This window comes from Fusarium sambucinum, chromosome I, assembly GCF_050947815.1.
Source record: "Fusarium sambucinum isolate potato_lamoka chromosome I, whole genome shotgun sequence".
Classification (NCBI taxonomy): domain Eukaryota; kingdom Fungi; phylum Ascomycota; class Sordariomycetes; order Hypocreales; family Nectriaceae; genus Fusarium; species Fusarium sambucinum.
The window spans coordinates 354243-379967 of NC_139294.1; the positions used below are offsets into that span (position 1 = coordinate 354243).

Consider the following 25725-nt stretch of genomic DNA (forward strand, 5'->3'; position numbering starts at 1 on the left):
TGTCTTATGTCTGGGGAGACGCAAGCGATAAACTACCTATTCAGGTTCAAGGACACCGAATGGATGTCACCAAAAACTTGGAGTGCGCCTTGAGGCATATCAGATGTCATAATCAGTCTCGCCGGCTTTGGGTTGACGCAGTTTGCATTAATCAAGGGGATGATTCAGAACGCGGCCATCAAGTCAGAATGATGGGTGCCATTTACGAAGGGGCAAAGAACGTCATTGTGTGGCTGGGCCTTGATACAGACAACACTCCCAGCGTCAAATCGATTATTACATTCGGTACAAATCTCGATATACACTGGGACCCGGCCAAAACGCCAAGTTACAACAAGGAAGACAAATATTCCGTACTCAAATTAACACTGTGGCTAATGAACCAGTGGTATACACGTATCTGGACGCTTCAAGAAGCAGCTCTTGCACGGTCACTGGTGTACAGATGCGGGTCCTTCACTATACAAGAGCGCGAGATGGATGGCTTCATAAACAGCTTTATCCGCCACTTTTTCGGAGAGCAATGTTGTAACATGAGGAACTTGGACATGAAACATGGTATCGCTGGCCTGGACATGGAAATTCACAGCTGGGCCGTTCGAATGCGGAACATGGTCAAGTTGAAAAACACAAAAGGCCCCTCTAACTTCCTAGAGATCGCATCAAAATTCCGTCATCGACTTGCTACAAACCCCCGCGACAAAGTTTTTGGCGTGTTAGGCCTCACGACCGATCTGCCGAAGACCATAGTTGATTACACCCCAAGTGTCGTCGAGACCTTCTCGAAGGTCGTATTCGAGCATATCACTAGAACCGGCACTTTAGATATACTATCTCATACCCTACCTAAACCAAACGACAGGACCGATAACACCCCTACGGAAAGGAGTGAAATCTTCCCTTCCTGGGTACCAGACTGGAGTGATAGTCGAAAAAAGGAAAATTGGCGTTTACCAGGATTGAGTGAACGACAGTCATTCACGCACATTTTCCATGCCTGTTCTCTAGGTTCTACACCTTGTCCTAGGAGGATCTCGCCAGACCAACTAGAGTTAAAAGGCATATTCTGCGATAAAATTGTCGAACTTGGCGCACCCATGCACTTCAACATTCTCGGGTGTGATCTCGAGGTGTTTAAAAACTGGCGTCAAATGACAAATGTTGATAAAGATCCAGAACGACCATACATCGCTGGAACAACTACACTCGATGCATATTTTAGGACGCTTTGCATGGATATTGATCCTTCCAAGTTCTCGTCAGACACTCCTACCACAGATACCACAGCTATAAAAGCGGACATTACAACCAGAGGTTTGCACGATAAATGGTGGTGGAATGTCTTATTGTTTCTGGAATATCCTGGTGAATCAAAGGGTCCAGGTGCAAAAATGCTACAGACACCACTATTTCAAAAGTATTCTTCCCACTTCGCAATCGTAGCATCAGGTCGGAAGATGTTTTTAACAGAGAAGGGCTACCTCGGTCTCGCATCGGACGAAGCGCATAAAGGCGACGAGATATGGATTCTAGATGGGGGTCGGTTGCCACTTGTCCTTCGACGCCATGATACGCAGGCTCCAGGGACTGTCAGCTCTAAGTATACTTTTATCGGGGACGGCTATGTTCAGGGCATTATGGGAGGCGAGTTTGCAGAAAAGGCACTGGAGGATGGAGTGATGCCGACTTCAGTCATTCTTGTTTAAACAAGCTGTCAATATATCAATGCTTTGAGTAGCGGTTATACCGTTGGTTTACAATCACAGCCCTCTAGGCATAGATATCAAAAGTCAATGCAAGATAGCTAGAAATGGAGCGTCAAGAAATCCGTGTTTTCTAAAAACTGGCCCTCTTTGCAAATCAGTCCGTTGCGCTGGGCATTGCGTCTGAACGTCAGAGCAGTGAATTGTGGCACAGAAATGAGGCATTTGGAGGCTTGCACGCGACATCATTGTCAGATTAGTGGCGTAGGCAGCTGACCTTTTCTATGATTTGATGGTGTGCTGCATGCATGAACTTTGCAGATACGAGGAGAGAACATACAAATGATAAGTTGCCGCGTCAATGCCTACATCACTCGTTACATGAATACCATCATATGGTGCCACCTATCATATTAACTCAGGCATGGTCTAGGTACTTATGTAACTTTTTGATTATTGCATCAAGAGAACTATACGCCTTAGTAAGTCTAAGCCCCGTTTAATAGGCACCATCTCCAACAGCTGTTCAAATTAAGTATATGTTACAACTCCCGTTGCACAGTAGACTCCACTTCTACATATCACTCAGTAGTGTAAGCGAGCATCGACCTGGTTAGATACATTGTCAATTATTCTGAAGAATGACAGCTTTACACCTGGCTACCTTCCATGGGAACGTTGAATTTACTACCCGACTCATTCGTGAGGGCGTGGCCGTCGACCTATTTGAAACGTGCTATGGAACACCTCTTTGTGCTGCAGCCCTAGGAAACAATACCGAGGTCGTGGAGTTCCTTCTGGCAAACGGCGCTGATGTGAACCTCTGCTTCCCACAAGGCGGTACGTCGTTAACCCGAGCTACTGTCATCGGCCAGATTGAAGCAATGAAAATACTACTACGTCATGGAGCCGGTACTGATCATATGGACGAGGACGGAGAGACTGCCTTGATTAAGGCTGTGAGCTTGGGAAACCTCACTTCGACACAGCTGTTGCTCGAGAGCGGCGCCGATGCAAACCTCCCGTCACACCAAGAAAACCCACCTTTGCGATACGCTATAGAAGGAGGAAACGTCGATATAATCCGAATTCTTCTGAAGCATGGTGCACATGCCAATGGAAAGGATATTGACGGAGTGCCTGGCCTTCTGTACAGCGTCATTAATGGCAATCTGGATATTGTCAAATCACTGCATGAGCATGGCGCTAGTCTAGATGAACGTGGCCCATTGCCATTTACTCCGCTTCTCGCTGCGGTTGTATCAGAACACGAGCATATTTTGCACTGGCTTCTCCAGAATGGGGCAAATGCACAGTGCACCAGCACCTCAGGGCACCCAGCACTACAGTTAGCAACACATCAGGGATCACCATCTATCGTTCGTTTACTACTCGCTCATTTCCGCCAGGGAGATAGCTCGGAATGTTATGAAGTAAATAAAAAAGGTGTCGACGGTGAAACATCACTCCATATTGCCGCGAGGTTCGGTAAATTGGAAGTAGCAAAGATCTTGATCGAAGCGGGAGCGGAGATCGATAGCGAAGACGACTTATACCAGACCCCTGCCACTATCGCTAAGAAATGCAATAAGCTGGACGTTTATGGCTACTTGAATGAACTTGGAGCAAAACCACGATCTGAGCCACGAGAAGTCACTATTACACTGGAGGATGGAACAAAGTTGGGTTTCATTTTGGGGTCCCGCGATGATGGAAGTACGCCGGTGACTAATGAACAGATCATTGGAATAATACAACAAATATCATTCCCGGCCCCAGTACGAGAGATTAAATTCTAGTTTTTCAATGACCATTGTGAAGATTTACTTCCTCTCCCATATTTTCTTACATAGCTAGCTCCCATCTTTGTATATTGTATGCCGGTGGCATGACAACTTGTGTTATTGTTTTTTAGTCGTAGTAAGAAAACAGTTTCCTCCTAAACCTAACACAACCACCACCCTTCCACGGACTCCTCTGTCATCCTCTTCACGCCATAGTCTAGATATCGTTCTGATAAGGCCAGTTGCCTCCGGGCAAATTGAGCTTTCTGCAGTTCTTCGCCAGCATGTGTGCAACGCAGAACTTCATCCATTTACCAAAGTAGGAGTCTGCCTCTGAACACACGTCGGCTGCAGGAGACTCAGTCAAATGGTCCTTGTACAGATCAAAGCTGTTGAGCTTGTTGAGATCGCATACTATACAAATGGTTAGAATGATGACTTGATAAGGTATGGGAGAGGATGTTCTTACCAGGGACGTTGAAGTAGGTCATGTAAGCTTGGACATCCTTTTCAGGTTGCTTGGCGCCAGCCGTGAAGAGTTCTCCAAGATTGTCGAGACCACGAGGAATAAATCTTTGGGCCCGGTCTTGTGTCCTCTCGGCTGCATCGATGACAGTGACGTGGTTGAGGCCGTAGTTCCCAAGCGACTTCTCGTCGGATCCGATCTCAGGCCACGTTTCGGCATCAATCTGTTCGTCCTTGGTGATCTGCTTGGCCTGTTTAAACAATGATTAGTGAACTGTTTATATCCATCGTCGTTATTAGACTCACAATGAGGTAGTTCTGGCCGTTGACACATGCGATGTGCTTGTCCATGCCATACTTGTCACCTCCGAAGCAAGGATTGAATCCCCACTTAGCCAGTGCGTGATCCTTGCCCCATTTGAAGATGGCAACTTCTCCGCCGTTCCAAACCTCGCTGATCATAGCAGCCTGTATCATCTGTTTGATTTTCTCCGTCTTCCAAATAGCATCAGTGCCAGCTTGCGCAATATCCTGATTGGCCCAGATTCCAGACTCGAGCGCGCGAGAAAGCTCAGAACCACGATCTCGGTCGTTGTTTGGTGGCGTTTCGACAAAGTATCGGTCATACTGTGCACCCATGGCTTCCCTCGAAAAGGTGAGCAGCTTCTCCAATGTATTGCTCAAATCGGCAAAGGTCTGGAATTCGAGACTGGGTTCGGGAAAGTCTGCTGCGAACGATGTAGCACCGGCGGCGATGGTGAAAGCACCTCCTGCAAGATTGGCTCCGTTGTTGATGATGCCTGGCGTTATACTACCGATGGTTGTGAAGATGCCTGCCACAATGGTGAGCCAAGCGGCAGGGTTAGCCATCGCATCCTCAGCCGAGACGGGCAAAAACGTGCTTGCTATAGTAGCGGCAGATCCCCTGGCACTCTCGACACTGGATATTTTTGTCAGTGATTTTGAATTAAACGCATTCGCGCTGTTACTCACCCTTTCTCGACAGCCGTGTACCACTTCTGCTGAAACTGGGCAAAGTTACTCATGGCCCAGAGGGCAAAACCTCGTTCTTGATGCTTTGAGCAGTCGTCAGCTGACTCGGGAGCATTCTTCAAATCACATGTATCGTCAATGCTATCAGTATGGTTAGTGCATGAAATTCCCTCGGATTCAGCTTGTTACTTACTTGAGACAGGTTGTGTGCCAATTGAAAGTTTGGTCGCGATGGTAAACATCGTACTCGGCAATGATACGTGGGACACCCTTGGCGTTCTCATCATTGGGCCAACGATTCTCCGCTGAGCTGTATAGATCGGTCCTCTGTCGCAGCCAGGTTCCAACGCCGTGCTGGCGCCAAAGACTGTCTGTCCACTTAGCTCCATTGCCCTTGTTACAAAACCAGTCTTCCTCTGGGTCTGGGTTGAGGTCAGGAGGAGTGAAGGTGGGTAAGTCAGTGTCGGTCTTGTCGTCATCTCCTCCACCAGGGCATGTGTTGAAAGAGATGTGGGCCTGCAGAGCATGTTAGACATTGGCGATATAATGATGGGGCAGTGTCAATGACTTACGTGTGCATTGGTGGCCTTTGCGTAGACCATATCGGCGCGACCCTGGTTGTTCAATCGGGGGTAATGAGTGTCTGGTCCTCGTACTGATCCACGGAACAGCTTCTCGGGCCGATCCCACTTGATGATGCTGCCAGAGTTGCCAGGTCGCTCTGCCTCAGATACAACCTTGTTGAAATACCAGACACGAGTGTCACCGGTGAACTTGTCCTTGTGGATCAAGTCTGCACTTCCATCACCATTGATATCAGCGAATTGGAAGTTGGCTCTGTCCAACTCCTCATGGTACTTGATCTGTCCTGAAGGTCTGGCAATGCCATCCTTGCCTCTAAGCCAAGCCCAAGCCTGGCCGGAGGGTGCCATGCAGATGTAATCTGTTCGTCCAGAACCCGTCAAGTCGGCAAAATGATGGGCATTGTCGAAAGGTAGTCGTCCAACGCCTTGAGTGCACCACTCTCTTCCAGGATCGGGAATAGATTGTGCCTCCCAGTTGTGCTTCCCGTTGGACCATCGGCTGAACCAAACTTTGAGGGACCCAGTCTTGAGGTTGGTGACACCAATGATGTCGTCCTTCCCATCGCCATTCCAATCAGCGATGTGTAATGCTCGACGTGGAAGGTTTGTCTTGAGCATGCTAGGTGTTCCCCAAGCATTGGTTTCGTAGAAGTCATGTGTCGCTCTGGTGTTTTTGTTGACGAAAACATTGACTTCACCATGCATGGAGATCCAGACGTAGTCGTCTACACCAGAGCCAGTAGTGTCACCCCAGAAGATGCCATCGCCTATTGAGATATTAGTAAAGTTGTTTCTGCTTCATGGATCTGTCATACCTTTCTGTGAAGTTCCTCCCTCTCCCTTGTTCTCCCAAACCTGGTAGGTAACTCGGCATGTTACGCCTCCATTGCACAGGTTACCCTCACGCTGCCAATTGACGTAAGAAGGACGTCCACTGAAGATGCGACCCCACTTGATGAACTCTCGGTCCTCGCCGATGCTGTAGGGTCGTCCTGCATGTGTGATGCCGGCGGCTCTCCAGTATGGCTTCATACCCTTGCCGTCGCCACGTTGGTTGATGTAACTGTTGAGCAATGTTAGCATTTACTTGTTGTAGTGCTGAAGTGTTACTTACGTGTCTACTTCACCAGACATACTCATCCATGTCCAGTCGTATCGGCCGCTTCATAAGTCAGTATTGAGCCCAAAAGATTCATGAGATATTGTGAACGTACTCTCCATTGACATCCACTGTGTGGTCTGTTAGCAGTTGTCGGAAATAAAGGAAGAGGTTGTACTCACCAAGTTGAACACCACGCATGTCACCCTTGTTCTTGGCCGTGAAGATGTGTGATCCTTCACCCATGTCTTGCCAGTATGCGGCCTTGTCTCCAACTCCACCGTTTCGCCAGCAACTGGCCACAGTTAGATCTCGTCATGTCAGCGTCAGAATCAGGAACTCACTGAATGTTGCCGGCGTTCGAGATGACACAGTAATCTAGACGACCATCACCGTCCATGTCTCCAAGGCGTACTCTGTCTCGGCCGAGTCCCATCTCCTGCTGCTTGTACTACAAATAGATGTCAGCCCACAGATTCTCAAGCTATTTGATATGCAGAGCAACTTACCAGACCGACATTCTGGAACGTCGGTGGGCTTCCGCCCTTGTTAATTGAGACATAACTAGAAGCTGTCAGCTAGTGGCGCATGTAGACCATGATGTACTTACAGCTCTCCATTTGCCTGGACACAGATAAAGTCATCCAAACCATCAGCATTCACATCGCCCCATCTGATATCTGAAAGTCTGTCAGCGCATATTAAGAAGGGTGGCTTTGCAGGACTCACGAGCATTGGAACAGCTCATCTTGGGATCGATAGAGAAGCCATTGTTGAACTCTCCGTTTCCGTTGTTGAGATACATGGTGAATCTGCGATCAGACTTGTCCGAAGGCGCCAGGATAATCTCGTCACGCTCATCACCCTTGGGTGAGCCGTTGAGATTGACAAGTTGGGCAAACCAGATGTCAGATGTCTTGGTCATGTCTTTGTCTGGCCCACCTCCGATGGTGTTGGTGAAAGAACCCTTGCGGTCATCCCGAAGCTGAGAACTGTGTCGGTAGCCACCGTCATCGCGAATCAGGGAATCTGCTGCAAAGAGAATCTGACGACCACTTCTGATATCAGAAGCTCCGCTACCGAATGCCTTGCGACATGTCGTTGTACCATCGCCATCGGCGAAGGCGCTGCTTTGTTTGGGAGGTTGAATCCAGCCTCGATCGTGAGCAACGCCAATTGCCCTATTCTATGTGAGTTTGTACCCTGATATTCGATATAGAGATGACTTACCAAACCCAAGCAGCTGCCATCTTTCTCTCGCCTAGGATAGTTGGATGAGTTCTGTCATGAATGTCTTCCAATTTCAGAAATGGCTGCATTTCAGCCAATACGACCTTGAACTGGGGATTTGCTTCTTCCTTGCCGTTTCCATCAAGAGGGACAAATTGGCGGTAAACAGTGCGATACTGATCGTTAATCTTCTCCACAAAATCCGCGTTACCGACCTTGGGGATAAGAGTAGACAGAACCACAACAGCCTGTGGGACCTCGGCGAAGATGCCTTCAATGAGCTCTTTCATCTTGAGACCGGTGCGACCAGCATTGACATCGGCTTGGTTATCATTAGCATCGTTAGTTCCTGCATTGACCAGAACCACATTAGGCAGCCATTTTCTAGCAGAGTCTCGACCTCGTTTGGCAACTTGGTCCACGGTTTCTCCCGAGATAGCTTCGTGGTCCTACAATCGAGGTCAGTTCTGAACATGGACAAGAAATATAATCCAAAACTTACGTTATCTGCCATGGTACCAGAGTTTAGACTGCCAACCATGTTGACCTTCCATTTCTGCTCGCGAAGTTTATCACGTACAAACTTCCTGAATCCGTTCTTGGCTTCGTCCTTGGAGTATTCTCCTTTTACGATCGATGCACCCAGGGGCATTATTCGTAGGTAGAAGTCCCCGGCGTCAGCCCGAGCAGATATGGTAGAGTTGTAGTCAAGCAACTCCTCCATTTCTTGAGTTGAATGTGGCCATGGAAGTGCCGTCGCGGGCAGAGCCGCTGTGAGCAAAAGCCCAGCCAGGACCTTTGGGACGATCATGACTGGAAAAGTTCAAACGAAAGGATAATGAATGTGATTGCCTAGAAAGAGTGGTAGGCGTAGGTGATCTTTCATCGGAATTTAGTAAAGGACACCGGGTGCCTGCTTCTTAAACTACCCTTCGTGGCCCCCAAGACGGAGCTTTATCGTCTCATGGTTAGGCATTTCATCGCAGGATTCGCATCCTGATGTAACCCCGGCGCAGTTTAATTAAGTCACATAAGGCTGGCATTTGCCATTGTTACCATGCATATAGGTTGTATCTCGACTCGAGTCCCCTGTATATTGGACCTTGGCATAAGCGCGCATCCGCGCTACCCGAACCGGTGGAAGAACTTCCAGTACAATGCCGGAAAACTGTATCCTTTATCACCAGACTTGGCAATAATACTGAAGCTCATGCGCACCACATATTATCATTTCTTTGTGCTTCGTTGATTCTATCTCTTACCATCTCGTCTAGCTGCTAACGGTGTTCTCTTTTTACATTCTGATGATGATGATATGGCGAGTTCTTTATTCAGTCGCCAAGGCCAATATACGTCTTAACAATTCATTCCTATTCGAAAACCACGCTAATATTAGATAACGCTTTAACATTCCAACAAAAAAAGGGGAGGGAATATGCCTGGCAGTGGAAATCCTCCGAAGCTCTGCGCCACTTCCTGAAAAGAGTTTTGCTATACTTGTGATTGGAGGCTTAAACATGTGTGTCGATCCTCCGCAACGTCACCTGCCTGATACAGATCAATCATATCACATGGTTAAAGTAGGAGGTCATGCCAAGAGATATGGCATGTTAAAAACTCTTACAACAGGTGACATGCTAGAATTGTATTATTAGTTGAGTGGTTAAAAAGGTTTTTCCGCCAAGCAAGCCAAGGTAGCCAAGGCGCGATGGATGAGATTGCGATATGCTGGTTGTAGTTCTAGATCTAAGTCTATCTGGCTCGAGTTTCATCTACAATGGATTGGAAAAGATCAGCATAAGGTTCCATCGGATTTAGATATGCCAAGACAATAACGGCGGCCGACTGTATATGTTCTATTTAAACTCTTTTAGCCGAAGGCCTTCGGGAATAAATAGACGTTTCAAGTGGGAATAAGCGGATATATCCAGGGTAGATAGAGATTTCCGATATCAGAAAGAGACATCTTCTACCTACATCGTTTCGTGACATTGAGTGCTTGCCTTACATGCCTCGTGATAACGATGGATTTTAAAGTGATATTAAGAATATCCATCATTCTTTCTTTTATCAGATAATGCCTCAAGCATCTAAGGCTCAATGACTAACCAATGTCTTATCAGAGTCAAATTCGCAGACCTAGCTCAACGTAGCTTCACCAGTCATACTAACATACATCCATGATCTTCATAGTGAGTATTCTGTAACATGAATAACAAACTACTCTATCCTGACCTCACCTTTCGCACCTCTGACGAAATACACAGAATAACCTGCTGGCACTGTCACCCAACCTCCCTCCCTGTTCATACCGAACCATGCCCCGCCACCGACTTTCCGTGAGAATGCACGATCGCACCTATTCCAGTGAATTGTTTGACCAGCGCCCTCAATTGCATCTTCACTTTTCTCCTCACGAGCCTTGTCAAAAGCTTCTTGATTGAAAGGTTGCACTTCCTGTTATTTGTTAATTATTTGCCAAAAGTCGAATAGCAGGTAAGATTCACCATCGTTGTGTGAGAACGATGTTCAGTTTGAGAGATATCGGGATTTGATCTTGTGGCTCTTATTGATTTGTTTTGAATTGCTGGAAAAAACGGAGTTGTTGAAAGTCCCATATAAAATCTCTTCCGCCCGCCATGTGACTTTGCACGTGACGTTGTTGACATTAACAACTCTTCTCATTATCTTTGCGTCATTAATTAACTTTTTGAGATGCCAATGCTATCAATGCTAAATAAGATCCGCCCCCATATAATGTTACTTTTTAATCCATACTGAAGGTCATGGCTACATCCCTTAACCCTCCAGCCTCATATTGACTCACCCTCACCCTAAGCTCATCGCATACCGTCTGCCAGGTATTCCTTCGTGTTGGAAAATGTTTCTGATTCAGTGTAGAACCATGGCTCATCAGGCATCTCATTCTCCTCCTTGGTAATTATTAGGGGCTTGCCCTTGTAGTCAACACGGAGGCCTGGGTAAATGAAGTTGCGCCACATGTACAGCAGAATGTTGGGATCCTCCAGGCTAGGGGCAACATTTGGCGCGATGAGCTCTCGATGCTTCTCAGGTAGGACTGACCAGTGCAGTCCGGGGTAGAGGTGATGCACAGTATGATATCCATTGTTGAAGGCCAAGTAGTTGATCGTTTTGCCGGTGAAGTTGCGCGCAAAGTTGTACTTGGACGTCATGTCGCATCCGTCGTGCTGAAGGAAGTTGAGAGAGAGAATGCAGTACTTTGCGTAGAACTGAGGTAGTAGCGCAAACCAGATCCATCGTCGCCAGTCGATCAAGAGGAGAACTGCGGTAGTACCCCAGACAGCAATCTCTTCAAGCTGACGCTGTCTGACGATGGGTCGGTTGAGACGGGCCTGGGCTTCAAAGTACAACTTGTCATCCTTGTTTCCTGAGAGGACAACATGCCAGAAAAATAGTAGGGCATTCAAGAGATTCCAGCTGTATCGGACCTTGGTCGTGCGCACTGTTGATGGTCAGCATATTGAGATAGAGAGTAAAGGTTGAATAAAGCACTCACTGACGTCTCTTGCTTGTTGAGGATACTTGTGGTGAGACAAGTTGTGTCCGGGAATAAAGACGGAGACGGCGCCGCCATACTGCAGAGACAGGCAAACCTGGTAAAACTTGTTCCAGTTCTTGGACCAGAAAACGGGCAAATGAATGGCGTTATGTGTCGTGACAGAGCCCATGAAGGAGAGCTGAAACAAGGCAAGCCATAGCAAAAATGAAACGCAGCCGCCGTCTGTGGGGGAGGTGAAATTGCGCCAAGTAATCAAGAAGACGGTGAAGAAAAGCGCAGTGCTGACAAGACAGCGAACATCCTCATTATGTCTCAGCAGCGGTTTCTTGTCGAGCTTTGAATGCATGGGCGATGCGGTTTGCGCCATTATCTGCACCGGTTGTGTAGCAGTCATTGTCGTTTTGGGGGCCACGGTGTTGTGAAGGAATGTCTTGAAGTTATGTGGACGGGGAGGCAACAAACAAGGGTACACTAGTAGTATATGAAGGATAGGGGCTGATAAGATTCGGAAAATCCTTCTCGCCAATGATTACGTGGGATTCGCTTCTATTACGGGGCATGGACCAATTATTTAGCGATACGCGTATTCGAGACTGGGCTGACTTGTTTTTGCACAGCCTACTAGACTTGTTACCACTACCCTGTAGACTATTCCCCCTCAGCTTCAAGGGTCTAATTCAATCTTGTTCAGTCTCTTCCGAGCCGATGGCTCGGACTATCAGACCCTTCTCGGACTGACCCAGGCATGTTGTGCATGCGCCGTTGACTTTTTAATCGTTAATTAACTTGCTCTTAAGGGCCTAATCGGCAAGCCTGGGCTAGGAATTCTAACAATTTAAAGGATATATTTATATATATAGGTCTTATATAATATATTAAAAGGAGGCTATTCTTATCTTATAGAGGCCTTTTATTACCTTTAAAGTTAAGGTTAATAAGGTTTATAAGGCTTATAAATTGCTATAATAATAGCTATAATCCTAGAATTAAAAACTTTTTATTAGCTTATTATTTCCTTATAAAATTATAATATTATAAATTAAAATGCCTTAAATTATATTAAAAATGCCTTTATTTAATTAAATAATACTGCTATTACTATCTATATAGCCTTAAATATTATTATAAACCCCTAGCTTATTATAGCCTTTTTTTATAAAGTTATTATATATTAAATAGAATTATAAATAATAAAGCTACTTTATAAAGAGGCTTTTTAATACCTCTTAGAATTAGTTATTAATTTTAAGGAGAAAAGTAATATTAAAGCCTATATTTAAGTTATTTCTCTTAGATTTTAAAGAATAATAGCTATTTATAAAGTAAGATCTTTATTAAATTAAATTTTAATATAATTATATTAAGGATAATTATTATATATAAAGGGAAGTAAAAAAGTAAATTAAGATTATAGTTAATAAAATTTATAATAAGATATATATTAGCTAGGAATAAGAGGAGATATTAAAGGTTATATATTTAAAGGTTATATAGTAAGTATTTAAGTATAGCTTTATTATTATTAATATTATTATAGTAAATATATATTATAAGATTTTCTTAAATAATCTTTTTATTAAAAGGTTTATTATTAAAGCTAATAATAATAATACCTTTATATAGTATAAAAAGTAAAAATCTCTAGATAAAGAGTTATTATTTAATTTATAGGCCTTAAAGAAGCTATTACTTAAGGGTAAAGGAATATAGAATATTATAAAGAGGGATATAATTAATAATAACTTTAAAGAAAAAAAGCTAAAAATAATAAATTACTTAGTAGTAATTATAATAATTAAAGATAATAATAATAATATATTACTTTTACCTTTATTAATAGTAAAGGTATTAATTATTTCTATAAAAAGTAATATAAAAAAAAGCGCTTTAATTATAATATTATTAAATTCTTTATTTCCCTTTTTATAAAAGAAATTAAAGACTTTATAGAGATATAATAATAACTTTAATATATTAAAATCCTTAATAATATCTAGTTAACTATTAACTTATAATTATATCTTTATATTATAGCCTATTAAAAGGGAAAATCTTTAAAGTATAATTTATAATTATATTAAGCTCTTTAAAGAAAATTAAAGTATTATATTTATAATTTAAGTAATATATTAACTATAAGTAAATATAAATAATTCCTTAATATAGAATTTTATCTTTATTAAAATTATTAATAGTATAATTATATAAAGATTAAAATAATTATATAATATAATAAGAGGTCTAATTATATAACTTAGTTTAATTAATTATAGTATTAATTAGGTTTTACTTTAGTATTTTAACTTTATATTAAACTCTTAACTATATATATAAATTTCTTTCTCTATAAACTTTAACTTAAATAGAGTTTTTTATTACTTAAAATACTTATACTTATCTTTAATAGTTTAAATAAATACCTCTAGTTTTATTAACTATAGCTTATATTAACTTATTATATTATAAAATATAGTCTTTTTTATTATAAAAGTATTCCCTTTTTTAATCTTATAATATAATATATAAAGCTATTGCCTTTTCTATTAAATATATTATAAATCCCTTTAAAAGATAAGAATATTAAAGAATTATAAGACTTTATAGTTAAATATAGCTAGTATTATATTATCTTTAATTAAAAATCTTTAGCCTATAAAGATATATCTTAGCTTTATTATTATAAAGTTATATAAGTCTTAAAATAAGGCTAGGCTAATATATAATACTTTAATAATTTTACTATATATATAGTAAAACTACCTTATATATTACCTAGCTATAAGGCTATAGTTATAAGGTTAAATAGTATAATAATATAATATTAATATTATAATTATAATTTAAATTAATTTAATATATTAAATAAATAATTAAAAGTAAAATAATTTACTTTTTTATTATTATTTTTACTTTTCTTTATTAATAGTTTTATTATATAAAGAAGAAAAAAGTATTTATTATTATTTTATTATTTTATATAGCTTTATTTTAATATAGAGTTTTATTAAAAGCTTATTTAAAAATATAGCCTTATAGCCTTATAATATTATTAAATTATTAGATATTTACTATTTAAGCTATTTTATTTCTTTATAAAATAATTAAAAGTCTTAAAGATATAAATAAATAAAATTTTATTAATAATAAAAAGCTAAAAGAAGTATTAATAGATTTTATTTAAATAGAAGCTTTATTATATTATAATTTAGAGATTTATATATTATAATTTAATTAAATACCTTAGAAAGTATAATTTATAGCCTTCTTTAGCTATATATATATTATAATATAATTAATTTAAGGGGGAGAGTAAGAGTAAAGCTAAGTAAGAAGCTATATATAATCTAAGGAGGGTAGTAGTAAGGGTAAAGCTAAGTAAGAAGCTATATATAATCTAAGGAGGGTAATAGTAAAGGTAAAGTTAAGTAAGAAGCTATATATAATCTAAGGGGAAAGGTAAGGGTAAAGTTAAGTAAGAAGCTATATATAATCTAAGGGGGAAGGCAAAGGTAAAGTTAAATAAGAAGTTATATATAATTTAAGGAGGAGAGTAAGGGTAAAGCTAAGTAAAAAGCTATATATTTATTATAATATAATTAATTTAAGGAAGGCAATAGTAAGGAGATTAAAGAGAAAGCTAAGAAAGAGGCTAAGGAGCTATAATAATAGTAAAGCTATTAAGAAGATAAAAAATATTAATTTATAAGTCTTTAAGATTATAAAAAAGCTATTTAAGGCTCTTAAAGTAAGAAAAGTAATAAGGAGAATAAAATACTAGTTTATAGGTATTTAAAACTATAAAGAAGCTATTTAAAGCTTTTAAGGTAAGAAAAGTAATAAGGAAAATAAGGTATTAATTTATAAGTCTTTTATATTATAATTTATAATATATTATATAGTTATATTATAATTTATAAAGTATTATATAATTATATTATAATTTATAAGGTATTATATAGTTAAAGAAGCTATAAAAAGAAGAGCTATTTTTATAAATATTTTAATTATAAAGATTATAGTAATTAAGCTATAGCCTTAAAGGGGTTATTAAAAAAATATTAAATAATATTAAAAGTTAATTTTTATATTAAAATATAAAAGCTAAAAATTTTAATTAATTAAAAGCTTTAAAAATAATTAACTCTTATATTTAATATATATTAATTATATAATATATAAAAAATTTCCCTAGCTTTTATAAGACTATAATAGCTATTTACTTAAGCTATAAAAATCTTAAAAAAAGCCTCTCTTAGCCTTTAAAGTTATTATTTTTATTTACTTATAACTTAACCTCTTTATTACTAGAATCTTTATTATTAAAACCCTTAGAAAGTTAAAGATATATTTAATAAGTCTCTTAAAGCTATTTTATAATTAGATTTTTTATAATAATATTAGATTTCTTTATTATAACTTTATTAATATATTATTAAGCTCTCTTTAATATATAATACTCTCTTTATAAAAGTCTTTCTTTCTTTATAAGTAGCCTAAGCTTTATTTTATTTCTTATAAGAAAATTATAAAGCCTAGTTATTATATATATAATTTTAATTTAATTATTAAATAAGTATTTAAGTATATTACTTTATATAACTTTTTATTTCCTTTTATATTAATTAAAAGCTTATTTAATAATAATATAAAGCTATATATAATAAAAGTTATATAGCTCTTTACTATTTATTAGTTATTTCTCTGCTTAGCCTTAGTCTTAAAGGTAATATTATATATAAAAATATAAAATTAAAAGCCTTTTATAAGATTTAAAGCCTATATTATTAAAATAAAAGTACTTTAATAATATCTTAAAGCTATTATTATAAGTATAATTAATTAATATTATATTATTTATTAAGCCTTTAATACTTATAAATATATATAAAAAGTAGCCTTTAAAATTAATAATAGTAAATATATTTTATAATATTATTAACTTCTTTAATTAAAACCTTTATTACTTAATAAGTAATATAAAGGTAAGTATATATATATTATTTATAGTGCTTATTATATTATTAAACTATAAGAATTTTACTTAAAGCTTAACCTATAGGCTAATATATATATACTTAAGTAAATAAATAAATATTATATATAAAAGCTATATAAAGTTAATAAAATACTTAAATACTATTAATATTATACTTTAAGTAACTTTAAATTAATAACTTATATTCCTTTAAGGCTTATTATATACTAATATCTATAAGAAGATTATAACTTTTTTCTTAAGGCTTTAATATTTATTATTATATACTTATATATATACCTTTAACTAGTAATATAAAGTAAGGAATTATACCTTTTATATATAAAATAAGTTATTAAATATAATATCTAGAGCTATAAGTAATTACTATATATATATATTTATATTATTAAGCTTTATAATATATAGCCTATTAATATAAAGGTTAATTACTTAATAAGGCTTAATATAATATTAATATTATAAAGCCTTTATAAAGAATAATAAAACTACTATATAATAAAGTTAATAGTTATTAAAGTTATTAATTACTATTTAATAAATAAATTTATTTATAATATTTAACTATATAAAGTATACCTTATATATAGTAATTTAATTAACTTAAGGGTATTATAATAAAGATTTTTAAGATAATAACTTATTAGGCTAAGGCCTTAAAAATATAAATTTTATACTTAGGCTATAAAATAGTAAAAAATATTAAAATATAAGGATTTTACTTAATATCTTACCTTTATCTAGTAATTTATAGGATTTTCTATTAGCTTAATATAAAGTTTTCCTTAAGCTAGCCTTTATAAATAATAAAGCTAACTTATCTATTAATTATATATAAAAAAGGTATTTAAATATAAAAAGGTTAGCTTTTTTTCCTCTTTATATAAGCTAGCTTAAGTAAAAACCTAATTAGATTTCCTAGCCTAGGCTTGCCGATTAGGCCTTAAATATAATAGACCTAGCATTTAGGCTAAATTAATAACATTCGATATAATGACATGCGATACACAATGACGTAGAAGTCTTACCACTATAATATCGTTACCCGGTAGTTACTCAAAAAGAAAGTGAGTTCAAACGGATATCAATTCGCTTAGATAATAACAATATAGAGATCTCAATCGTGTACCGAAAATGCATTTGCCCATTAATATTCAATTGCCGAAGTCCGAATCTACCGAGATAATCTCTCATGGTCCGTGACAATCCTGTCTGACAGCTCACAATCTCAAAAATCTCCCCCATTAATACGAGGCCTCCATGTCGTCATGTTTCAACCGAACCTTGCATTGTCCACATTCTTCAGAAAGTAAACATACCACTGAACAGTCTTGATGTGCGCAACCACGCTGACTCTTTCGTTGACCGTGTGTATACCCTCAATTGAAAGTGTCTCTGGATCCCATCCCGGAGAATACCGAAATATGTGCCGACTCAGCTTCCAATAGTATTTTGTGTCCGTATTTGCCGGCATTATCCCAGGCGCCATTACTACTTGCTTTCCGTATAGAGCTCTGGTGGTGCCGGATATCACGGACCACGGCGTATCGGATTCTCCACTGCCCGCATGAGTGGGAGTCACCGGTGCTGGTTCAAGCACACTACCCATGAAACGAAGGAGTATTGATGATTCTTTTTCTTCAGAATCATCAAATGCATGCAGGGTCAGGTTGTGTCTTTTCGCAATCACACCAGCGAGCTTAGTAATTTTGTGTCGAATTAGATCGGAGCTTTCCCCAACATTGACGCGGTGATTGATCAAGACAGTTGTCCTTTCAGGCAGCGCGTTGACTTTGACGCCACCATGCATGACATCAACTGCCTGAGTCGTTGAGATGAGATACCCAGCCATTTTATTAACGCGAGAAACGAGTTTCGGGAACGAGAGTCGCTTTATGTTCTCCAATATACCGGTGCTGCCTCGTCGAGGAAGAAGGTATTTGAGTCCTGTCATGAAGCCTGGGGCATGCTCTGCACCACACCACAAAAAGTCGAGTAGTGGGTTATCTTGATGGAGCTGAGGCGGATACGGAGTTTTCTCGATACTGCTCACTAGCTCAGCGGCTATACCAGCGCTGGTATGTAAAGGCGGCATTGAACTGTGCCCACCCTTGGTACGGACAACGATCTCAACATCCACATAGCCCTTTTCGGATACGCCGGGAATAGCAAAATGAGTACCCCAGATAGGTAGAATGGGAGCGCCTTCATCGATTATGAGCGACACTCCGTTTTCGCCGTAACGTTGAAGGAGAAATGATGCGAGGAACGAAGCTCCATGGTGGCCAGAGATTTCCTCATCGAATCCGAAGGAGAGGATGATTGTGCGTCGCGGCTTGAACCCTGCATCGATCAGAGCCTCCACCGCTTCCAAAGATGCAATCAGTGTGTTTTTGCAATCCAAAGCACCTCTACCCCAAATAGACGAACCGTCGAATTCACCACTGAAAGGTGCATAATCCCATTGTGACACAGTCGTTTCAGGAACCGGTACAACGTCCTGGTGCGCCATCAAGACCGTTGGCTTTAGAGTTGTGTCACTGCCAGTCCACGTGTAAAGAAGTCCATGGCTGTTGACTTTATCGAGTTTGAGTTTCTCATAAACTTTGGGGAATGTCGTTTGTAGATAGTTCTCGAATTCGTCAAATACTTCCCAACGAGAGTCTTGGCCAACTGCGCCCATGTCATCGTATGCTACTGTTCGGATTTGAATGGCACCTGTCATTCGTTTGATGCTCTGCTCTTGAAACCAGTCGGAGCTTAAATTCTTGAGCATGGATGTTGTCATTTCATCTTGCAATTGGGCATTTTGAATGGGTGCTTGAGGGCATCGTGCTTCTGAGCTGGAGCCCATAGCGGGGACAAAGGCAGCGAGCGCTGCGACTCCAAGACCTAGATACCACCACGACCATCTTGAAGTGTCGCGGCTGGAATGCGTGGGTGGGGCGATTTGAGGCTGGTTGTTTGACATCCTGCTCATGAAGAGTTGATGACGGCCGATTGCTGGCAATTTGTGCTGCTTTTCTTATGAGTACCTACACAGAAGATTCATGAACAATCACGGTAAGAACAGACTGACAGGAAGAGGGGTCGCAAGCAGTGCTTATATCTTACAACGCGCAAACCTTAACATAGAAAACGTCTTCAGCTGAAACTCTATTGTGGGGTGACCGCCGTTAGCAGGAATGCTGGATGCGGCTCGAGAAGCTAACGCGAACGTTAACCACACTTGTCAGTTGTCACTCATCAAAGCATATGCATTTGCGACGCGGGACGTTAAGTAATAACGAAAATAAATTAGCAAAGTTTAGTTTGCAACCGTCACAGGTGCAGATACCAATTCCGTAAAACGTTTATTATTGAGTCTGGAATGCTATCAGGTTTACTTCGAAATGGTACTTCTCACTGCGTCGCTGACCCAAGCTTTTCTTTGAGAATTGTCTCAGTAAGCCTCCAAAGCTGTTCCCCAAGTTCCTCATCCAGAGCTTGCGAAGTCGGCTCAGTAATCTTGCGGTCGGGAACGATATAACAGCCATCAATCTTTTCCTCCTTGACAGCATCACTCGTCGCAGCAAACAAAATTGGCCGACAACCTTGGTCAACAGGGTCTTTAAGAAAAGGCCGGATAATAGCCACACCAACTTTACCAAGAGCCCCGTAAGCATCAATCGCCTGTTCCTGCTGATCCGTCTTGACACCACCGGGATGAGTCGCATTAATCCATGGCCCTTTACCAGGCTGCATACCAAGCTCACCTCGTTCTTTGCGTCGAACTAGAGCGCGCACGAGGTGAATCTGTGCAAGCTTGGAACGATTGTAAAGATACGCTGGGCCAATATCTGTGTTGATTTCCTGAAGGTTGGCAAATTTGATGGAGCTGGGTGCTGCGCGATGCATGTCTGATGACTGGAGACAGAGTCTACTGTCGGGAGTAGCGATGAGTTTGGGCAGAAGGGTCATGGCCAAATGGTGTTGCGCAAAGACATTGACTTGCATGTGACTGTCAATGCCGTCATTTGTCTCTCCGTACGGTCCGACGCCCAATCCGGCGTTCAGAACCAACGCGTCAAGCCGGTCCAACTCGGATGCGAGTTCCTTGGCAACTCTGTTCGTATCATGGAGATCTTCAAGTTCAACCTGGATAAATTCAACTCGTGAAATGTCGCCGAATTTATTCAGAGCTTCGGCAGCTTCATCGAGATGGTGCTGCTTTTTGCCGAGAAGATAAAGCCTTTTGGGGTTGTGCTGGAGGATGTGGGCTGAGATTCCGTAGCCAATGCCTGCACTGCCTCCGGTGACGATAAAGACTTTCCCGCTGAGGTCGGGAATGTCGGTGTTTGGGTCGAATGTGTTACCACTGCCGAGCATATTGGGGATATTGATGGGATATATTGATGAAAGATGTTGGAGAAGGTAGAAACGATTGCTAGTTCTCAATTGTACACAACGTAAATCTTATAGTTGTTACAGAGGTGAGACCGATGACGTCAAGACATTCACTGATGAAGTACTGACAATGCTTCTATGATGAATGTATTCTTGGCTGACCAGTGATTTGCCAGATGTGTTTCATGTGCCAGCCTCTTTCAGACGCGCACCGGCTTGGAAGCCTCGATGTAGTAGTAATCACATCACACGCCGTCATGTCTATCAACTCAAGGTGTCTTTGCACCACATTATCATATATTGGTTGCCAGCGATTTTCTGTCATCATTGGCTTTCTATGAAATCGATTCAAATTTCCTGCCACTCCGCTGGTTTCAATAATTAGCACCTGCCGTGTTTCAGAAGCCGTTGTTTTATCTGGTCTCGTCCATGAACGAAGAGCTTGAGGAATGCACCGGTAATACTTAGTTTAAGACTGAATAAATAGGTTGGAAACGTTTCACTAAGTAAATATATCTACTTTATACAACAAATACCTGAATCTAGCGTTTGTGTATACTTCTAGTTTCATCTTCCAACCCCACGCCCACTAAAGGCTGACTCTCTTCCGCAACTGAATCCACATAGCCATACTTCAGTCTTTGCCGTCCCATAATCTTGACTACTTCGAACGCCTCTTTCGTACCAGCTTCAGCAGGAAGATCGATATACTTGGAATCTCGAACAACAGACGATGCGTAGCCAAGGATCTCGGGCCCAATGGCCAAGTAAGCGAAGACTATACTCGTAATACCACTTGCCAGCAGTATGACGCAAGATACAACGAACAAGGCCATCCATCTCCAGTCTATATTGTAGACTTCAACCAGGTTACCAACTTCAACGGGTGCCGTGATATCGTATTCGAAGTTGGAGTCGGCTTTCGTGGCTGGTCCATAGACCTGGCCCACGAGCAAGTAAGTGTTGATTATCTGTGCCAAACGACGACCGAACTGTTCCAAGGTGATACTTTCGAATAGCTCTGATTCTTGTACTACACCTTTATCGCTGACGGGGCTGATCAATGGATTGTCTAAAAATCGCATGGCGATATCGGCGTATTGCCGCGGACCGTCCATCACTCCGGGTAGTGACGATACACGACTCCAGACAGTTTCCCAAGAAAGCGAGGTAATGTTTTCTGTAGCATGCTTCGTACGAGATAGACGCTGGGCAGTGACAGAACAGTTCTGAGGAGTAGATATATCAACCCGAGAGCAGTGGACTTGTGACTCAACATAGCGTTGGAAGACATGGCATTCAGCTTTAAAGCCCCTTGGGGAGGTATTGGGTGCAGTTTGGAATTCTGAGTTGAAAATGAGTCTCGAAGGTTTAACATGGAGATCAGTCTCATTCTCAAAAATGACTGGACGACCATAGTAGCTCTTTCCCAAGTGGAATTCGCCGAACCGGTCAGAGAGATTAGAAGTTACGGCCCAGTACGGATCAACAAATCGGTCCACCGCCATGGCCCATGGTGTCTGCAATGCGGAATCATTATATCCGTGCCATGTACCGTTTTGCTTTTGTTCATACTCTCCCCACGTAGGAGGGTTTGTCCAGTTCCAAGGGATATAGAAGCTAGTATTGGAGATGGTCATGTTGTAACATTCGAGGTTCAGGTAGCTTGATTCGATTGAGAATGTTACATTACCTGTAGTAACGTTGACGATGGGGAGTCCAATTAAAGCCGAATACGAATCAGGGCCTGGGCCGGACGGAACATCATGCCAGTCGTCATCAGTGATGCCAAGGTTTGGAATCTTGAGGTTTCCCCAAAGGTCCATGGGATCGGACTTGCTGGCCGCTGATGTAAGGAAAAGACTTGTAAACATGCTCTTCATATAGCCGAAAGCTATAGCTTGTCCCTCTCCGCTTTCCTGACCATTAGGCAAGTCGGATGCAAGTTGCGATTCGGCATCGGTTGAGAAGTAAGTCACACCAGAGTCTGTATTGACTTGAACAAGTCGAGAGTCAAGCATTCGGAGTACTGATTGAGATCCTAGTGGTGAGAAGGCCCAGATTAGGAGAAGCACAAGGCCAAGAATGTTGACTTTGCCAAGGCTGATCTGTGTGGTGAATGTTGATCCGACAGTGCGACTACCGATCAATTGTTCAAGAAGATCGAGTGTGGTGCCCTTTTCCAATTTCCATCGTGCACTTTCGAACACCATTCGGCCAACAATAGAAGCAAAGACGATGGGATAGATGGATGCAATCTAGGGAGCCTGGTCAGTCACATGGCACGAACCAATATCGCAAGCCACATACAACAGTGATTGCATTTCTCCACTTATGGAAGTCTTCTTTTTCCGTCTCCTTTTTGTCAAGACGCATTATAACGATGGCAAATACCAGGAGAGCGATGGGTACGATTGTCGCTGTGCAATCCGCAAGAAATCTGCCAGGTATGAACTTGCGCTTGAAATCGCGCTTCTCATCGTGCATTTCATGATTTGCTGGCGCATCTGGACTTTCCAGACTCAACTGAGTGGCGTTTGGGTCTTTGTGTCCATGTTGGCGAGGACGATCATCTATAGAAGGAAAGTCGGCCAGAAGGTACGACGGCTCCTGAGATTGAGCCATATCTTACTATGAAGATGCGTTAAAAAGGAGAAGGAAGTTGCAGTGTTGGAAAAAAACGCCTGCCTAGGCGGTTTGATGATTTCCAGTTCTGCAAAGGGCCTATCGCCCTGGTCATTCTGGAGCTAAAATCTCACTTGTCTTAGCATAAGAGGGGCGATCGATCTTTTTTCCATGCAATTATATCTGTTCATTGGCTGGGACACTGTAATTTCCTTGATGTGGAGATAATCCCTGCTTTTATCACAGATAGCGTCTTTTTAGAATTGTTTTAACTCAAAGATGGAGGCAAATCTTTCATCCAATGAAGGAGCGTCGACGGTTATAGATGGATCAAGTTTAAAGCGGAAATAACATGGCGATCTAGGCTATTTTGATGTTTGATGGGGGCCTTCTCAAAGTATAATAGTCCCGTAGGCTATTAACTGCCTATATCAGCCAGAAGCTCAAAGAGTCCTACCTCGGATTGGTAAATGGCTTACTCCCGGGGCCCAGGTTGTAGACTGAATACGCATCAAGGTCTTCATTATAGAAAACATCCGAAAGATGACCCTGATCCATGGCTTGAATATCAACGTGGCCTGGGAGCTCTCCATCTTGACAATTAGCCTTGCCGTCTTGAAGTTCTGTTTTCGTAGGTTCTGTCGGCTTGTCGCGGCTCTGTCGCTTGTAGATAGAAAGGACAGCGCCAAGGTTAGTAATCAGATAGACCAATCATTCTACAGCCTCTGGCGTATTATGTTACACGTTGGTAAGGCACTGATGGCAAGGGAATAGTGAAAAGGCTTATACGAAAAACATTCGATTTCTAACTTATACCGTTCAGCTGATATTCTTGGCTTGCCGATTAGATAAGATAATTTAGTAGTCAGAATAATAGGGCAGTGGCACAGTATTACTAGTGCTGAGGTTTTCTGCAGATCCCCTAGTCGGGTTACTGTATGTAAGCAATAAACATTATTATTTATAGTAAGTAACTCGTATACATTAGTTCGTATAAGTCAATTTCTAGCCGTGCCTCGAGTTACTGAATCTTGAACTCAACCAATTGAAGAAGCCATATTTAACACGCCAGGTCATGGGGATAAGTCGTACTGCAACAGTGAGGCCACTCAGGTTAGGTATATAAGGAAGTGAATATGCCATCTAAATACTCTCTTTATCATTCCACACTCTTCATACTTCAGCTTCTATCAGCCATCAGACTACTACGAATAACATTCTTCACCTCATACTCTCTACTCACACCATCCAAATCCATTGTCCTTCAAAATGCAACTCACCAACTTCATTACCCTCACCGCCGCTTTCTTCGCAGCTGCTTCTGTAGCAGCTCCCGCTCCTCAAGCAACTGTCACCATCATTGCCAGGGATAAAGCCACCCAAAACTCAAAGACGACTCTGAGCATTCCCCTCGGCAAGCTGACTCACCCGTCTGACCTGTCTTGGTCGACCTTGACACTCGACAAGTTGACCATCAAAGACGCAAAGGACGTCCAATACCCTCCCACGATCGATCGCATCAACTGTCAGATGTACAAGGACAAGAACGGCGTCTCGCTGGAAACCTTTAGATTTAACAAGGCGACCCCAGCTGACGTCGCCCCATTGACTACCCAGGTAAACCTCAGTATGGGTTGGATCCTCTGTTATGTTGAGGGTGGCGTTGTACCTAAATAGATCGGCTTGTCTTCAAGGTTGAGGGAATTCAGTTGTGGTGTTTTGTGCTGGAGAAGGTTGGGGTTTTTCCTCTCGGTGAACCGAGTTTTCCCCTATGACAATATCAGTTAGACTTTGGTCAAAGACCTCAATAATTTCCGATCTTTTTATGCATAGGTAGACAGTAAAGAGCCATATTCAATACAAGGATAAATTTATCAGACCTTGGAAGACCATTGAAAAAAGCCATGACTCCTATCCAAGCAAATTCATAATTTAGATTTCAGCCAGTTATCTCTAATATTAATGGCCCATCTCCATAGACCCTTTTTTTACACTTTCATAATCTATGACTCCATCTACATGATTCGTAAATGTGGTTATGCCATAAGTAATGGGTAAATACATGTGTGCCTGTCAGCAATATAGCCGGGAAATCCGATATGCGCCACGACATGCTAAGACGGCATTACCGGCTCCGCATGCATAGACACCAACCCGTGACCCCACTCAAGCTACGATCTGAAGGGTTAGAGGCAAAAATGGATTACGGGATCTTCCAGTTCAAGTCTCGTGTTAATTCTTGCACATCGTAATATGCTCTCTGAGTTTTGATGAAGAGTCAAACTCCAGTATTAAGGGTGATCTTAACTGGGTAAACAT

General features: G+C 40.8%; 8 protein-coding genes across 8 annotated transcripts; 3 read left to right on the forward strand and 5 right to left on the reverse strand.

Annotated features, from left to right (window-relative positions):
* Positions 1 to 188: 188 nt before the first annotated feature.
* On the forward strand, positions 189 to 1706 carry FSST1_002824 (uncharacterized protein; the record flags this gene model as incomplete). The annotated part of the gene is made up of 1 exon (XM_083228849.1): positions 189 to 1706. One exon carries the CDS (start codon positions 189 to 191, stop codon positions 1704 to 1706), a length of 1518 nt encoding a protein of 505 aa, XP_083086254.1.
* Positions 1707 to 2344: 638 nt separating this feature from the next.
* Positions 2345 to 3502, forward strand: FSST1_002825 (ankyrin repeat domain-containing protein; the record flags this gene model as incomplete). The annotated part of the gene is made up of 1 exon (XM_083228850.1): positions 2345 to 3502. One exon carries the CDS (start codon positions 2345 to 2347, stop codon positions 3500 to 3502), a length of 1158 nt encoding a protein of 385 aa, XP_083086255.1.
* A 202-nt stretch (positions 3503 to 3704) lies between these two features.
* On the reverse strand, positions 3705 to 8669 carry FSST1_002826 (uncharacterized protein; the record flags this gene model as incomplete). Its single annotated transcript, XM_083228851.1, has 16 exons — positions 3705 to 3901; positions 3957 to 4203; positions 4259 to 4892; positions 4946 to 5086; positions 5139 to 5461; positions 5518 to 6296; positions 6345 to 6592; positions 6644 to 6691; positions 6744 to 6759; positions 6811 to 6923; positions 6973 to 7079; positions 7138 to 7192; positions 7239 to 7308; positions 7358 to 7809; positions 7859 to 8307; positions 8361 to 8669. 16 exons carry the CDS (start codon positions 8667 to 8669, stop codon positions 3705 to 3707), a joined length of 4188 nt encoding a protein of 1395 aa, XP_083086256.1.
* Positions 8670 to 10698: 2029 nt separating this feature from the next.
* FSST1_002827 (fatty acid desaturase-domain-containing protein) lies at positions 10699 to 11793 on the reverse strand (the record flags this gene model as incomplete). The annotated part of the gene is made up of 2 exons (XM_083228852.1): positions 10699 to 11342; positions 11397 to 11793. 2 exons carry the CDS (start codon positions 11791 to 11793, stop codon positions 10699 to 10701), a joined length of 1041 nt encoding a protein of 346 aa, XP_083086257.1.
* A 5875-nt stretch (positions 11794 to 17668) lies between these two features.
* On the reverse strand, positions 17669 to 19366 carry FSST1_002828 (M20 family metallopeptidase; the record flags this gene model as incomplete). Its single annotated transcript, XM_083228853.1, has 1 exon — positions 17669 to 19366. One exon carries the CDS (start codon positions 19364 to 19366, stop codon positions 17669 to 17671), a length of 1698 nt encoding a protein of 565 aa, XP_083086258.1.
* Positions 19367 to 19797: 431 nt separating this feature from the next.
* Positions 19798 to 20763, reverse strand: FSST1_002829 (uncharacterized protein; the record flags this gene model as incomplete). Its single annotated transcript, XM_083228855.1, has 1 exon — positions 19798 to 20763. The coding sequence occupies one exon, from the start codon at positions 20761 to 20763 to the stop codon at positions 19798 to 19800; it is 966 nt and encodes a 321-aa protein (XP_083086259.1).
* A 560-nt stretch (positions 20764 to 21323) lies between these two features.
* On the reverse strand, positions 21324 to 23406 carry FSST1_002830 (uncharacterized protein; the record flags this gene model as incomplete). The annotated part of the gene is made up of 2 exons (XM_083228856.1): positions 21324 to 23039; positions 23092 to 23406. 2 exons carry the CDS (start codon positions 23404 to 23406, stop codon positions 21324 to 21326), a joined length of 2031 nt encoding a protein of 676 aa, XP_083086260.1.
* Positions 23407 to 24675: 1269 nt separating this feature from the next.
* FSST1_002831 (uncharacterized protein) lies at positions 24676 to 25083 on the forward strand (the record flags this gene model as incomplete). The annotated part of the gene is made up of 1 exon (XM_083228857.1): positions 24676 to 25083. The coding sequence occupies one exon, from the start codon at positions 24676 to 24678 to the stop codon at positions 25081 to 25083; it is 408 nt and encodes a 135-aa protein (XP_083086261.1).
* Positions 25084 to 25725: the final 642 nt, after the last annotated feature.